Source organism: Pseudophryne corroboree, chromosome 9 (genome assembly GCF_028390025.1).
Source record: "Pseudophryne corroboree isolate aPseCor3 chromosome 9, aPseCor3.hap2, whole genome shotgun sequence".
NCBI classification, from domain to species: domain Eukaryota; kingdom Metazoa; phylum Chordata; class Amphibia; order Anura; family Myobatrachidae; genus Pseudophryne; species Pseudophryne corroboree.
Window position 1 is genome coordinate 41617567 of NC_086452.1, and position 14905 is coordinate 41632471.

The 14905-nt window shown below is 45.2% G+C and overlaps 1 protein-coding gene across 15 annotated transcripts in view; it reads right to left on the bottom strand.

Annotated features, from left to right (window-relative positions):
- The window catches only part of NFIA (nuclear factor I A), a 338982-nt gene extending 334746 nt beyond the window's left edge, over window positions 1–4236 (bottom strand). For 6 of the 15 annotated variants that reach the window (XM_063939239.1, XM_063939232.1, XM_063939231.1 and 3 more), the window contains exon 1: window positions 2450–2609. In XM_063939239.1, the coding sequence (XP_063795309.1) occupies window positions 2450–2596 (147 nt within the window). In that variant the 5' untranslated portion in view covers window positions 2597–2609. The other 9 variants (XM_063939242.1, XM_063939238.1, XM_063939236.1 and 6 more) reach the window with 5 other exon arrangements.
- Between the last annotated feature and the right edge of the window lie 10669 nt (window positions 4237–14905).

The following is a 14905-nucleotide window of genomic DNA, read 5'->3' on the forward strand; positions in this document are numbered from 1 at the left end:
GAGGATAATGTATAAAGTGTGAGCAGACGGTAATAAACTCCGTAATTAGGGTGTTAAAATAATGAATCAACCGGGATATGCTAAATAAATATATGTAATAAACTGTAGATATCTATTGCGTGTATTGTATGTGTGTTTATGTGGGTTACAAAGTACATATATAGTGAAAGGTCACTTTAAGATGCTGTATGAAGAAAAAATAAATAAAGTTGAAGTTTATAGAACTAATTAGATGGGAATTCTTCAACTATTTAGTTGAAACTGAAGCGAACGCAACATGTTTGAGTAAAGACGCTGTAAAAGTATTTTCACAGTAAGTCATATTATTAGAGAAATATGTATGCTGATTATAACGTCTCACACTACTACTGTTTATGTCTGGCAAAATATATAGATATATTTAAGGTTCCGAAGCAATTACTTACTGGCTCACACACACACACACACACACACATGCATTAACTATAACATATTACACCTGTTCATTAAAATAAGAAAAGAAAACCGTTGACGGCTATAACTCCTGATTAGCTGTGATACTGCTACTTTCACAACATGCATATAACAGACACTCGGTGACGAGCCAAAGAACCGATTTTATTTCCGTGATCACATTATTTTAGCGGGCGTTTTGCATTGATGCTAAGCAACAAAATCACTTAATTTTATCGTCATAACTTTGGGAAGACTGAAAGTATGCACCCAATTACGGCGCAACCTATGCACTGAAGAAAGAAAGGCCCTGCTTTCTGTTTGCACAATTGTGATTAGCCTAACGAAGAGCCAGATTTCAGATGAATCGTGTTTAATATTATTTACATCTAGAAGTGGGATAAAATGTAACAAAAACTTTACGTTCTAACCTACACATGAATTATTCAAGAGCTATACTAGCCTACAGCTTCGAGGCTTTGTTTCATGTTGCCATCATAAATATAAGCAAATCCGAAACAATTTCTAAGCATTAGCAAAAGCACATTACAGGAACATCTACAGCCTGTGCAGACGCTCCATTCACACATTACAGACGCGTAGCTGAATTTCACTTTTCGGTCACATCACAAAAGTTTTGTTAAAGCCCTAAACCAGCTCGAAAGTTAAGTTCAATGAACAAAATGCAGTCAATGTAATTCTGTTGAATACAGTGCTGTTAAATAGAGACTTTTTCCCCCACCCCTGTTCTCGCCCTTTCCAGCACAAATATTCAGTTTAGTATAAAATACTAAAACATACACTCAGCAGACGGGGAACGGCAAATGTGCCACGACTGTACTTTAGAGCTGATTCGCTGGATAAAACGCCTAAACAATATTTAATAATCAGACAGCACTACTTTCTACGCAGAATTATGGGATAGTATGTTCCTGCAAGGCCAATGCAAGTATTTTCGGGGTCTGAAACGGCTGTGTGTGTGCAGACTCCCCCCTTCACCTATACCAAATCTCAGTTTTAACCCAGTTAGTGCCAAAAATATTTCCTGCTATTCCGGCCAGGGCTGAAAATAAAAAGAGATTTGGTTTGAAACCCATAAATGATTTAAGAGTTGATAAAAGTAAAAAAATAAAATACAAAGTATATATATATATATATATATATATATATATTTAACAGATATTGCGGCCTTCCTTCGGAGGTTTCTAAACTAGGCAATGAATATTAGGGTTCTAACATACTATTATTTAGAGACGTCACTTGCCAAGTTTGCTAAAATTACATGGCAAATTCTGTATAATGTTTAAAGAAAAGAAAAAAAAGTTCATTTTAGGTCAGGTGCTAAGTCACCTCAATGATAGAAATCAACTAAGGAATTCAGTGACGTATTCAGCTATAAATCCCCCCTCTCCCAAACAAATAAGCATATTATGTTGTAAAATATAAAACACATCAAATAAATGAAGATTTACACCCCGATCGTAGTTTTATGTATCATGCAAAATAAATGATTGCATTAAAAAATAAAAAATACAAATCTGCAGGTTTTTGTTCGTAGGAGGCCCTGCTGCTTCCCAAAAATAAAGTGCTTGCTTAATATGTGCCATATTTAGACAAGTGCACTGTTAGGCCTAAAAACACAATTTACAGGACTGCTGTGACTTTAAGATGTAAAATAAACAATACATGCTGTATATAAATTGAGCGCCAAATATTTTATCCGGGGATGCGAAACGGAAAAATATATTTTATACACAGGTAGATCCCATATCTGAAGAATGTTTTTTTTAAATGAGAAAATGTTCTCCATACGACCAGGTCTACTGTATATTAGCAGCTGCAGGACCTACCAGACAAGTAATGCTTCCCAATATGTTATTTCATTTTTAATGACAGGTTATCAGAATAATTTGTCACACACCCCTAACCCAAAGGCTATGACAACTCTCGACTAGCGATTTCCTAGTGCTAAAATTCAAATGATCACAGACACAAACAAGAGAGGAATCAACTGTACCCAGACACTTGGAGCTGGCCAGCCATAGGTGACCAGTGGCAGAGATCTAGGTCCAGGAAGGAATGTGGAGGGTCCATCAGCCAAAGACACTTCCACCTCACCTCCTGTGCCCACTGCCAGCTCCAGTGCCATCAATCCCCCCAGCATCACCCCACACTGCACCCGCCTGAAGTAGAGAAGATACTACCACAGATCTTGAGCCGCACAGGGTGATATCTGCTTGGTAAAAAAAGTTGCACGTAGAATTCATCCCCCCTTGTGTGATAGTCAGCGACCAGAGGGGGAGAGAGACAGCTCCGCACTGCCCAGAGGATAGAGACAGCACGGCCAGGACCGGCTCCCCCCACACACACTGACACACACACACACACACACACACACACACACTGTAAGGAAACCAACTAATACATTCACACTGGGCTGCAGCTCATATACACTGTGCTACACTAATATTCACACACACACAATACTGTATACAACTACTGTGCACTGTCTAGTGGCCATCTAATGTTCACACACAATACTATACACAATTACTGTACACTGTCAAATGGCCACGTAATGTTCACAAACAACACTATACCACTACTATACACTGTCCAATGGCCACATAATATTCACACACAACTCTATACAACTAGTAAATACACTGCCCAATGACCATGTAATGTTCACACACAACACTATACAACTACTGTACACTGTCCAATAACTATGTAATGTTCACACACAACAATGTATCCAACTACTACACACTGTCCTGCAGCCAGCTAGCACAAGCACACACACTGACAAACAGACACTGCAAAGAAATGAACTTGATACATTCACTGTGCTAGTCTGGTCTTCACGCGCACACACACACACACACACAACACTGTATCCACTACTAAATACTGTCCAGCAGCCAACAAATGTATTAAACACACAAACCCAATGCATTAATAATACACACAAATCAGCTAATGCACACACCATGCATGGCAATCAAGTAACACAGTGCACAACTACACTGATGCACACTGTGCACTACACTGCAACACATGCACACTGTACTGCAACACCCATAGACAGCCTGTGACCAGAACTCACTGACTGCACGTCACCAACACAAAGTGACACAAAGCCCCAATCTGCACAAAAACTGTCCAACACAATGCCTACACTAGCAGCACACACATACACACATGACAAGCCAACAGCAGTCAGCACCACACAACTTCACCCCTGCAGGGCAGTGACAATCAAGTGTCACTTCTCCGGTGCAATGTCATTGTGTGGGTAGTGTGCAAGCATGCAGGCTTCCCTGCAGACTGGAGGTATGTGGTGTGTGTGTGTGTGTGTGTGTGTGTGTGTGTGTGTGTGGTGTGTATGTGTGCACACAATGCAAAGTGTGCTAAAGGCATGTACACAAACTCACAGGCTACAGTAGGAAGCAATGATGAGAGCACACTGGCAGTGGCACACTGCAGGGCACCAAGCCCTTGGCATCTCCCCTCCAGACACGTGCGGGCAGCTCCCCCTGCACAATGCCCGGGACACACAGCAGCACTAGACCCTGCTGGAAGTAGGCACAGGAAGGCGCCATTAGCCATGTGCCCAGATCTGCAGCCACTTACCTGGGTGAGGCAGAGCGGGGAGTACATGCTGCAGCCGGGTGTGCAGACTGGAGAGGGTGTAGTGTGGCCGGGGAGAGAGAGGGGACAGGATCACGCCTGCTGCTGCTGCTGGCTGCTACTACATGCCCAACTCTGCAAACTGCAGCTGAGCCGCTCCATGAGCTGAACTTTCAGCAGCCCCCCACCCCCGGCAGTACGCACAGAGCCCCCACCCCCGGGATCCCGGGAAAAGCCCCCCGCACTCGGTGCCTGGCTTGTGCAGGAGCTGTGTGCCCTTAGTCCAGTCCTAGGCAGGGAGCTGGCTGCAAGCAGGAATAACTTTCCCGGATACTGCAGCTCTCTCAGGCACCCAACCCCCCTCCCCCCTGTCCTCCCCACCTCCGATCACAGCACAGCCTAATCATGCACAAGGGCTGATCGATAGATGAAATGCTCCATATTAGACATGGGGGTGTACGGATAAGAGGTGGGGGGGGGCTTATCCTGCTCAGTGCAGGGGTGCAGGATTAGGGGGTGCAAGGGTTAAATGTAAAAGTATGCAAACTCTCTTTCCGGGACCTGCAGCCATCCCCTCCCTCAAGAGAGGAAAATAAAAACCTTCTTCTGAAAAGAAATTTGCACAATGGCATGCCGGCTTCTGGCTTCCTCACAAGTCATCTTCATCGCAGCCCTCTTATTAAAGGGGGGCTCAGAATGCTAAATATCCAGGTCCTTTCTGCACTCAGAGCATGCAGCATGGGGTACAGTGCATGGGGGCCCCTGACAGCTCTGGGTCAACTGCATGCCCAAGGCAGATACTACCAGTAATATTATTGCAGGTTATTATTACTACTATTATTATTATTATTCTTCCATGTATATCTCTAGTAGGACAGCAATGTGGCTATTTGTAGCTAAATATTATATAATCTTTGTCAGATAGCCTGTGGCCATAGGACTGTTGTGGGACTAAAAGGGGCAGCATGGCCTGCAGGAAAGACTGGCTAGGTATCCTGGAACTTGTAGTTCTTAAACAGCTAAAGGCTTTGCCCAAGTACCTCCGACTTAGTAGCTACATGGGATTTTTTTGCTTATTTACAGTCCTATGACAATTGTATTGGGAAAGAGAACCATATTCTCATCCAGTACTGTCCCAGCATTTCAATGAAGAGGGCCGTGCCCCACTTATCTGTTTGTGGACCTTATGCTATCTTTACAATTAGGCTTCCCCCCAATAAATAAAGCCTGCTGAGTTGTTGTGATAGCTGGGGACCACAAAGATTCTTTAGAGAGACACCCCCACCTTAATCATAATAAGACAGCACCCCCCCCCCTCCCCCCCTCAAAATAAAATCAGGACTTATCCTAAGCAATGTCTTCACTCTGGGCTCATATATTCTCCTGTATCTAATTGATATCACAATATTCAATCCAGAAAAAATGTAAAAATAATAGTTTAAAGTTGTGCAAACAGTCCAAGTACTGTAATTACTTTTTACCATATTTTGGCACACAGTCCCATCAGCGCTCTAAAGTCCCAAACCTCTCATACTTGTGGGGATTTTCTTTTGCTGTCTATTATTTTTTTACTCATTAAACCCCATCTGTTTAACTATTAGTGTTTTCAGGAAATCCAGGCGAGGCGCTGGCAGGCCACAGAATTACTTCTGCTTTTGGCTGACACCCCCACAAGCCTGCGTTCGGTGGCCTGGGTACTCTTCATTTAATTGAGGATCTGTTTTTTTTAAATATATATATATATATATATATATATATATATATATATATATATATATATATATATATATTTTTTTTTATTTTTTTTATTTTTTATTTTTTTTGGGGGGGGGGTTGTTTTTTTTTTTTCATTCAAGTGCCCATAGGGGGGGGGGGGGCGCAGCGGGGTTTGGGGGACACCCCGCTGTCTGCATTCAGTGGCCCATGCACTTTTTTTTTAACTTATGTGTCACGATTCCCACCCCCTCCTAGACCGCTTGGTCGTGGGGGTCAGGGTGTAGAGCCCTGCAGCGCCATCTGGCGAGTGTCACTGGGGGGTGCCATTGAGCAGCTCAGGTCCTTCCCTGTCAGCTCACCCCCACACACACTCATTTGTACCCCGTCCATGAGCCCGAGGGCGCGGACGGCTAGTGGCCCCAATGGGTTCAGATCCAGGGCTGAGAAGATCCCCAGAGCTAGTGTTTAAGGAAACATGACAGAGGAGGCTCGGAGAATGGGCTTCATGAAGAGCTACAGGGCGGGGGATTCCCTTCCAATGCCTTTGCAGCTAAATAAAATCACCTGAGGTTTGACTTCCGAACCAGGGTTGAGCCAAGCCACTGGGAGCCTCTGGCCCAGCCTGCTTCATCCCACAAGGCGATGTGAGCCCTGGTGGACGACAGGGGAACCGCAGGCTCTTTCAGGGGCTGCTGTCCCTTCCTTCTGTGGGAAGAGGCCGAAAGCAGGGCACAGAGCCGGTCACGACGCGGCTCTCTCCACATCCCTGCCCACACTGCCTGGCATAGCATCCCCCGGTGGCCGAACCGGGTACCACAATGGCCGGAAGTCCCCCCGATGAGCGCGGACGGGCACCCCTCGGGCTGGGACACGTTTCCAGGAGCCATGGCTAAACGGGAAAGCAAGCTGTAAAAGCTAAGCCCAAGAGAACCCCTCAGAGAGAATGACAGGTGGCAACTAGAGTCAAGACGGAATAAAGCAAAGGGAGGTTAAAAATAGATGAAAAAAGCTTTTTTTCTTGCAACCCAATCGATGATGCACCCCCCATGCCCCAGCAGGGAGGGGCGTTCAGTTGACTGGAACCCAGGGGTTCTTGCTGGCTCCAGGCGAACGCGCCTTTCCCTTGGCCCACGATGCACACGGAACCCCTCCATCATGAGGGCGTCCGTAAACCGGGCATTCACTTCAAGCTCCAGCCAGCGGCGTAGGAGCCAGACAGCCCCGTCTGACTCCATGTGGCGCAGTCTTCTCCGTCCATCAGTCCTGTCAGGAGTGCCGAGGAGAGTAGCACGGACAGGCCACCCTCACCAGGGTGTGACTGACCCATCCCTTGCCATACGATGTGCTCACCCCCGGAATCCAGCGGAGTACACAATTTCCCAGGAACCACACCAGCGTCACCATGAAACCCCCAAGGACGTGTCTCGCCGACCTCCCCAATGGCCGGTCTTTGCAGGCCCAGGAGAGGGCCCTGCGTGCCTCCAGCACACGGTGGAAGCACGCACGGAAGGGTTACTGCGGGACCGCAAATTGTAGGGCCAGATGGGGCGGTGGTACAGTGAAATTGCACAAATTAGCCACTCACGACTCGGGGAGGTAGTGATGAAACCTTACAATACAGGACTCTTTTGAAGCCCTGTAATTGCATACTTTAAATCCTTTAACGAGGACCCATTGGAGGGCAACTTTGGTGCCTGCCACCACGGTGTTAACACGTGTGTTTTGAGCTCCTGATTATCTAGAGCAAATTGAAGCACCTACCTTTCCAGGAAGTGCCTTCCCAGGGAAGATGGAGCCTCCTGGGGGAGAGACCCAGGAGAGTCCCCAGGCTCTTGGGCCTAGCCCGGACCCTCCACCTACCACGGAGGTTACAGATGGAGGCCTGTGGGAGGAAATGCAAAAAGTGATTGCTGGTGTTGGGAGGCCGCAGACATTTGGACCAAATAACTCCCAGGATGCAGAGGGCACTGGAAGTGTCCGTGTGATATCTTTTCTGGCTCTGAAAGCAGGGCAGTGGGCAGCAAGATGGCAGTGCAGCCAAGTGACACAGAGGACATTGTGGAACCAGTGACAATGGCGCCAGCTATGGCATCTACAAGCATGCAGGGGTGCTTGTCGGCCTTACCCTGGATGATGAGATGGTAAAAGGAGGAGCACGGGATACAGGCCATGGGGCCCATAGAGGCTGCGGCACTGATAGATTCAAATGTGGAGACACAAGCAGAACCTGAATCCAGTTATGGCGGGGGCTGCAGCAAAACATGAGTTAGCCTATGTCTGGGCAGCACGTCTCAGATGTTGTTATGGGTCTATCAGTATCAGAGCAGCGGAAAGACTGGACTTAGTAGAACACAGACTAAAGGCGCAAGCATTGGAAGCAGAGATTGTGGAAACACATTGCAGCAAAATGAAAGAGGAGATAGAGGAGAGACTGGAAGAAAAAGAACAACAAAAGCTTAATGGACATGTTCTATTGCAGCAGAAAGAGGAAGAGGGCAAAGTCACTGCGCTAAATTAAGTCAGTATCTCTTTCTCAAAACTTGCCTGCTGCAGAGTGCGGGACTGTCATGGAAGAAAACCCTTTGTACAAGTCTATTCATGAGCTGGAGGAAGTGGAGTTCATGGAGGGTTCTTCATCTGCAAATGCTGCTCTGGATATTCCTGCTACAGCAGTGGAGGAGTTAAAGCAGCCAAAAGTAGATCTGCAGGTTTCTATATGCAAAGCAGGCCTAACTGAGGCTGCAGGTGTGCCTGAGGGAGGAGAGACTGCTCTATTGAGCAGTGGCCTGTCAGCCCAGGCTGCTCAGGTCACCAGGATAGCTAGCAAAGTTGTTTCTCTACTTCAGGCCTGGCCAACCTGTGGCTCACCAACTGTTATGAAACTACATATCCCAGTATGCCCTGCCACTGTTTTGTTACTAGGGAATGCTTAAGCTGTGGCAGGGCATGCTGGGATGTGTAGTTTCACAACAGATGGAGAGCCACAGATTGGCCAGGCCTGCTCTAGTTAAAAGGCAACTGCCCTGCCCAGACAGGAAGTCCTTGAATCCTGTACAAAGGACTATTCTGGACACTATTTTTGGTCATTTAAATGTGCCTATAAGTACTAGGGCTGCATTTCAAGTTATTGAAGAGTCTGTGTTGAAGTGTAATAATTTGATTGCTAATGGTGTGCCATTATCTAGGGGTGGTAAAGCGCAGCAATATAGTCCAACTTAAATATGTTGGGAAAGGTGCCCCACCTAGCAGATCTGACTTTCTGGATCTTGTGTTTGAGAATTTGATTTAACATACTGGGTAAAAAAAAAAAGGTATGCGGATGTAGGGACCCCACTATAGGCAAACACAGGGGGAATTTCCAGTTGCCCAGAAACCCCCCTTCCCCACAGCTTGGCCAGCAATCACTGCATGCAGTATATAGGACGGAATGGAGCCGCTGCAGTGGCAGCAGACTTTCCTACCAAGTCTGCTGTGTGTGTGTCTGTGGATCTGAGCGCTCAATCATCGCACCAGAGAGAAAATCTGGTAAATGTCTTACCATGCGCCTGTATATGTCTGACGTACTGCACTTTGTTTGGGGCAAACTATAGTTTGCTAGATGCTAATTGTGCATCCTTCATGGGCTGGCAACAAACCCCTCTAAACTCAAACATTTGTAACCCCTCCCAAGAAATTCGGCATTTGCCCCTGCCCACTTGAGAAAATTCTTGTCCCTACTAAACATGTATGGGGTGGCGGTTGATTAACTTCAGTAAAATTAAGGCACTCCGGGGATGGCACAGTGCACATTCCGTCGGCAGCGTTTATTGGCCGAGATAGAAACATTGTATCCTATCCTTGCCAGCCTCGGATGTGCCATCACTGTGGGGATTTTAGGCACTTCAGTATGAATTTCCCATTTCAGAAGTGGTGGAGGGCATGGGGCACGAAGCTAGGGATTGTGCAAAGACCACGTGCAATCTTTGTGTGGAGGATCAGGAGTTAGTGGAGGAGTTGGAGAGAATGGAGTGGACATTAGAAGCAGGTGCACTCCCTGAGGTTGGCTCTATTTCAGCTACAATTTCTACCTCAGTACCTGTAGTCCAAGCGGAGGTGGTGGCTCAAGAGAAGTCAAAGGTGGTAGGGCTAATTGGCTCTCAGAGGAGGGGTAGAGGGGAGAAGAAAGGGGGTGTCGGGTGGTGGTTTAGTGTTGCCAAATAGATTTTTTGTTCTGTCTACTGATAGACAGGAGGGGATACGGTCGTTAGGTCGACACAGTTTAGGTCGACAGTCATTAGGTAGACCACTAAAGGTCGACATGCATTAAGTCGGCATGGTCATTAGGTTGATGTGTACTAGGTCGACATGAGTTTTTCACCATTTTTTCATAATGTTTTGGATTTTTTCATACTTAACGATCCATGTGGACTACGGTTGGAACGGTGACCTTGCCCGAAGCATGACGAGCGAAGCAAGCCATGCAAGGGGACAAGGTGCACTAACTGGGGTTGCCCGTCACTTTACGAAGAAAACAACGCCAAAAACAGTAAAAAAAAAACATGTCGACCTTTTGACCTGTCAACCTAATGACCGTGTCTACCTATTGTCCCTGTTGACCTAATGCATGTCGACCTTCCATGGTTGACCTAATGATCTAAATTGTGTCTATCCAACGACCCATACCCAGACAGGAGGGTGAGATTGTTAAGAATGAAGAGGGCAGCCCCGGTCCTCGCAGGGCGCATTTCCTCTGCAGCATTTTGCGGCAACCGGGTCCGGGCCAGCTGGGAAAGCCCAAAGGGGATGGTGGCCAGGAGGCCGTGGGCGCGTGTTCCTCCCTCCATGCCACCCGGCGTTACATCCCCCTCCCGGCAAGAGCAGTTGCCGCTGCCCAGGGGGCCGAGGGAGACAACCGAGGACGGCTCTCCCCGCAAGGCATGTTTCCTAGATACTAGATTTTGGCTCTCGTTCTGACTTTTGTCCAAGCCACAAAGAGAAGTTATCACACAAATTACATGAAGTCTTATAAACACTGACGGCTTCCTCTGCCCAACTATTAACCCCTGTGCGTCAACAGCGGATCACTGTGGTGCAGACCCGCGATTTGTCTGTGTGTGTGTGTATATAAGCATATACACACACACATATATACACGTGAGTGAGCGCACACACACACATATATATATACATACATATATACATCTATCTATCTATCTATCTATCTATCTATCTATCTATCTATCTATCTATCTATCTATCTATCTATCTATCTATCTATCTATCTCATTCCTTGCATATTCCTCATCGGTCTAATACAAGGAGACCAGCATACCACCAAATAGCAAAAAAGTGAAAAAATTTTTTTTTTAATGCAATAGCAGCATAATCAGGCCTTTAAAGTAGATTGTTTATACTTATCAGAATAGTATAGGATAAAGTCCATGGGTAAATGCACAGCCTTATATATATATATATATATATATATATACAGGTTGAGTATCCATTATACCAAATTCAAAATCACACATTTTTTGTTAGCCTACTGTGATAATGACACATATATATGTATATTATATATCTATATATATACACATAATATATAATACTGTACATATGTCATTATCTCAGTAGGGGACCCAAAAATGTGGAATTTTGGATAAGGGATACTGAACCTGTGTGTATATATACACACACACACACACACACACACACACACACACACACACACACACACACACACACACACACACACACACACACACACACACATATTGTCATCACATAATAGTACTACGTAAATAACCAGCATCTCTGTATATAACCAGCTGTAATAATTGTGTATATGACATATTAGTGGAACTTACGCATTGCAACCTATGTAGTAACTGCATCATATTTACATTGTTTTATAACACTTAATTACCGTGCTTCAGCGCACTCCCCAGTACAGTGATGTATAGGTAACCTGTGATAACATAGTTAAGGTGCTGACTTATTTGTACAGCAATTTATGCTATGAATATTACTGATTATTACTATCCTTGCACCCTCTCCATACGCTGCGGACGCCATGTGAAAACTGCTGAGTACTAGAAATGAGCAACGCTTCACATGAAACTTTTTTTGTTAGTTTTAGAGGATGCAGAGAGGAGGGGTGAGGGGAGTGCAGAACGCGCCTGTGCTTTGTGTTTGGTACAGTAGAATGTCTCCCTCCCTTTTCACAACTGTTCTATTCCCCGCAGAGTAGTTTTGTGGTTTCCCCATGTTATCGGAGGGGAGGCTGGCGCCCTTTGTGAGGCTGCGATGGTGGGAGATCGCTGTGCACCCTTCCCTAGGCTGACAATCTCTCTGACCTTCTCTCTCCCCACTTATCAGGAAACCCTAATAGAGTGGAACCAAACCAAACAATAATAATAATAAAGCAGAAAGTAACGATATGGGTCCTGTACAGTGAGCTGAGGAATCCCCCAGCCACTGCCAGGCGAGCTGTGTTCCAGCACTGGGCTGCTTGCAGATGTGGGGTTAAGTAGAGAGGGGCAGGGGCAGGGAGGCAGATAGTCCATCTGCCCCTGCAGGGACGAGAATGGCTTTTTATTGAACTGTTCTAGTGGAAATGTAGTTGGATCAGTCAGGAGTCCCGGGGAGGCTTAGCCTCGAATGACCGCTGGAAATAACGTCTTCCCGGGCTCCTCCTGGCACTCTGCCCGGCAATGCATTTACTATATATATATATATATATATATATATATATATATATATAAAACCAAGTGTGAGAGCTTTTGCGGATGGGCATTGAAAATATTCAGCATTTTGAAAATAAAAATGTAAGTTTTGCAAACTTTTCTCATTATTCTATTTTGTATATGTGAGAGGTTTCCGGTCGTCCAGTAAGGCAATTATTATTATTGATATTACTAGTAGTATAAGTAGTAGTAGTATAATATGCTAAGACCAGGGTTGCAAAGTGTTGTGTGTGTGTGTGGGGGATACACAGTACAAAGTGTGATCATAATTGTGAGATCAATGCCCGATGCATGGAGATCGATCCTGTCTGTGGATTCTGGAAGGAAAGTTATGGTCCTCTTCCACCCCTGTAAATTACACCCTGTAACCCTCTTAAATGCAAAGTGCATAAAGCATTTCAGGCTCTGTGATGATTAATGGCTGATTTATAGCTGCAAGTGGAAGAATGTGAAGATCACAGACTGGCTCCTAATTACAGGAGGGGGGCTGGCTGCCCCCCTGCTCGGGGCTATAACTCACTCATGTATGGAGTGCTGAGAAGGTATACAACTTATCCCATACAGCCAGCACCTTACTGTAGCGTGGTGCACTCACAGGGGCTGGAGATGAATACTACTGTATACATTGTAAACTAACCTTGTATAAAGCAGGGACGTACATATGCAGTATAACAGCAATTGCAGAAATGCAATATTAGGCTGCACACAACTGTGACTGGCCCACTAGCTGTGTGAATAGCATAGATTGCAGGTATATGGTAGTGGTAGGCCGAATATATACGTGATAAACTTGCACTGTGCATTGCACTAGTTACAGAGAGGCATTGCATGTAGCAGTAACTTGTAGAGTATGGGAAGTTTCCTAGCACATGGCAGTCTCTGCCCAGATTTGCACTGTACAGTATGCCTGCAGGTGCAATGGCTGTATATAGTATATAAGATCTCTAAATATCTAGTACTGACTGGCAGTATAGTGCACTGATCCTTAACACATGCATGTGCACCATATATAATGTGCAGTGTATACACTATAAGATCTGGCAGTGTATACACTGTAGTCTCCTTACCTATAGCAGTGACCTGCAGTCTGTACACTATAAGATCTGGCAGTGTATACATTCTAGTCTCCTTACCTATAGCAGTGACCTGCAGTGTATACACTATAAGATCTGGCAGTGTATACACTCTAGTCTCCTTACCTATAGCAGTGACCTGCAGTCTGTACACTATAAGATCTGGCAGTGTATACATTCTAGTCTCCTTACCTATAGCAGTGACCTGCAGTGTATACACTATAAGATCTGGCAGTGTATACACTCTAGTCTCCTTACCTATAGCAGTGACCTGCAGTGTATACACTATAAGATCTGCCAGTATATACACGCTAGTCTCCTTACCTATAGCAGTGACCTGCAGTGTATACACTATAAGATCTGGCAGTGTATACACTCTAGTCTCCTTACCTATAGCAGTGACCTGCAGTGTATACACTATAAGATCTGCCAGTATATACACTCTAGTCTCCTTACCTATAGCAGTGACCTGCAGTGTATACACTATAAGATCTGGCAGTATATACACTGTAGTCTCCTTACCTATAGCAGTGACCTGCAGTGTATACACTATAAGATCTGGCAGTGTATAGATTCTAGTCTCCTTACCTATAGCAGTGACCTGCAGTGTATACACTATAAGATCTGGCAGTGTATACACTCTAGTCTCCTTACCTATAGCAGTGACCTGCAGTGTATACACTGTAAGATCTGGCAGCATATACACTCTAGTCTCCTTACCTATAGCAGTGACCTGCAGTGTATACACTATAAGATCTGGCAGTATATACACTCTAGTCTCCTTACCTATAGCAGTGACCTGCAGTCTGTACACTATAAGATCTGGCAGTGTATACACTCTAGTCTCCTTACCTATAGCAGTGACCTGCAGTGTATACACTATAAGATCTGGCAGTGTATTCACTCTAGTCTCCTGACCTATAGCAGTGACCTGCAGTGTATACACTATAAGATCTGCCAGTATATACACTCTAGTCTCCTTACCTATAGCAGTGACCTGCAGTCTGTACACTATAAGATCTGCCAGTATATACACTCTAGTCTCCTTACCTATAGCAGTGACCTGCAGTGTATACACTATAAGATCTGGCAGTATATACACTCTAGTCTCCTTACCTATAGCAGTGACCTGCAGTGTATACACTATAAGATCTGCCAGTATATACACTCTAGTCTCCTTACCTATAGCAGTGACCTGCAGTGTATACACTATAAGATCTGGCAGTATATACACTCTAGTCTCCTTACCTATAGCAGTGACCTGCAGTGTATACACTATAAGATCTGGCAGTATATACACTCTAGTCTCCTTACCTATAGCAGTGACCT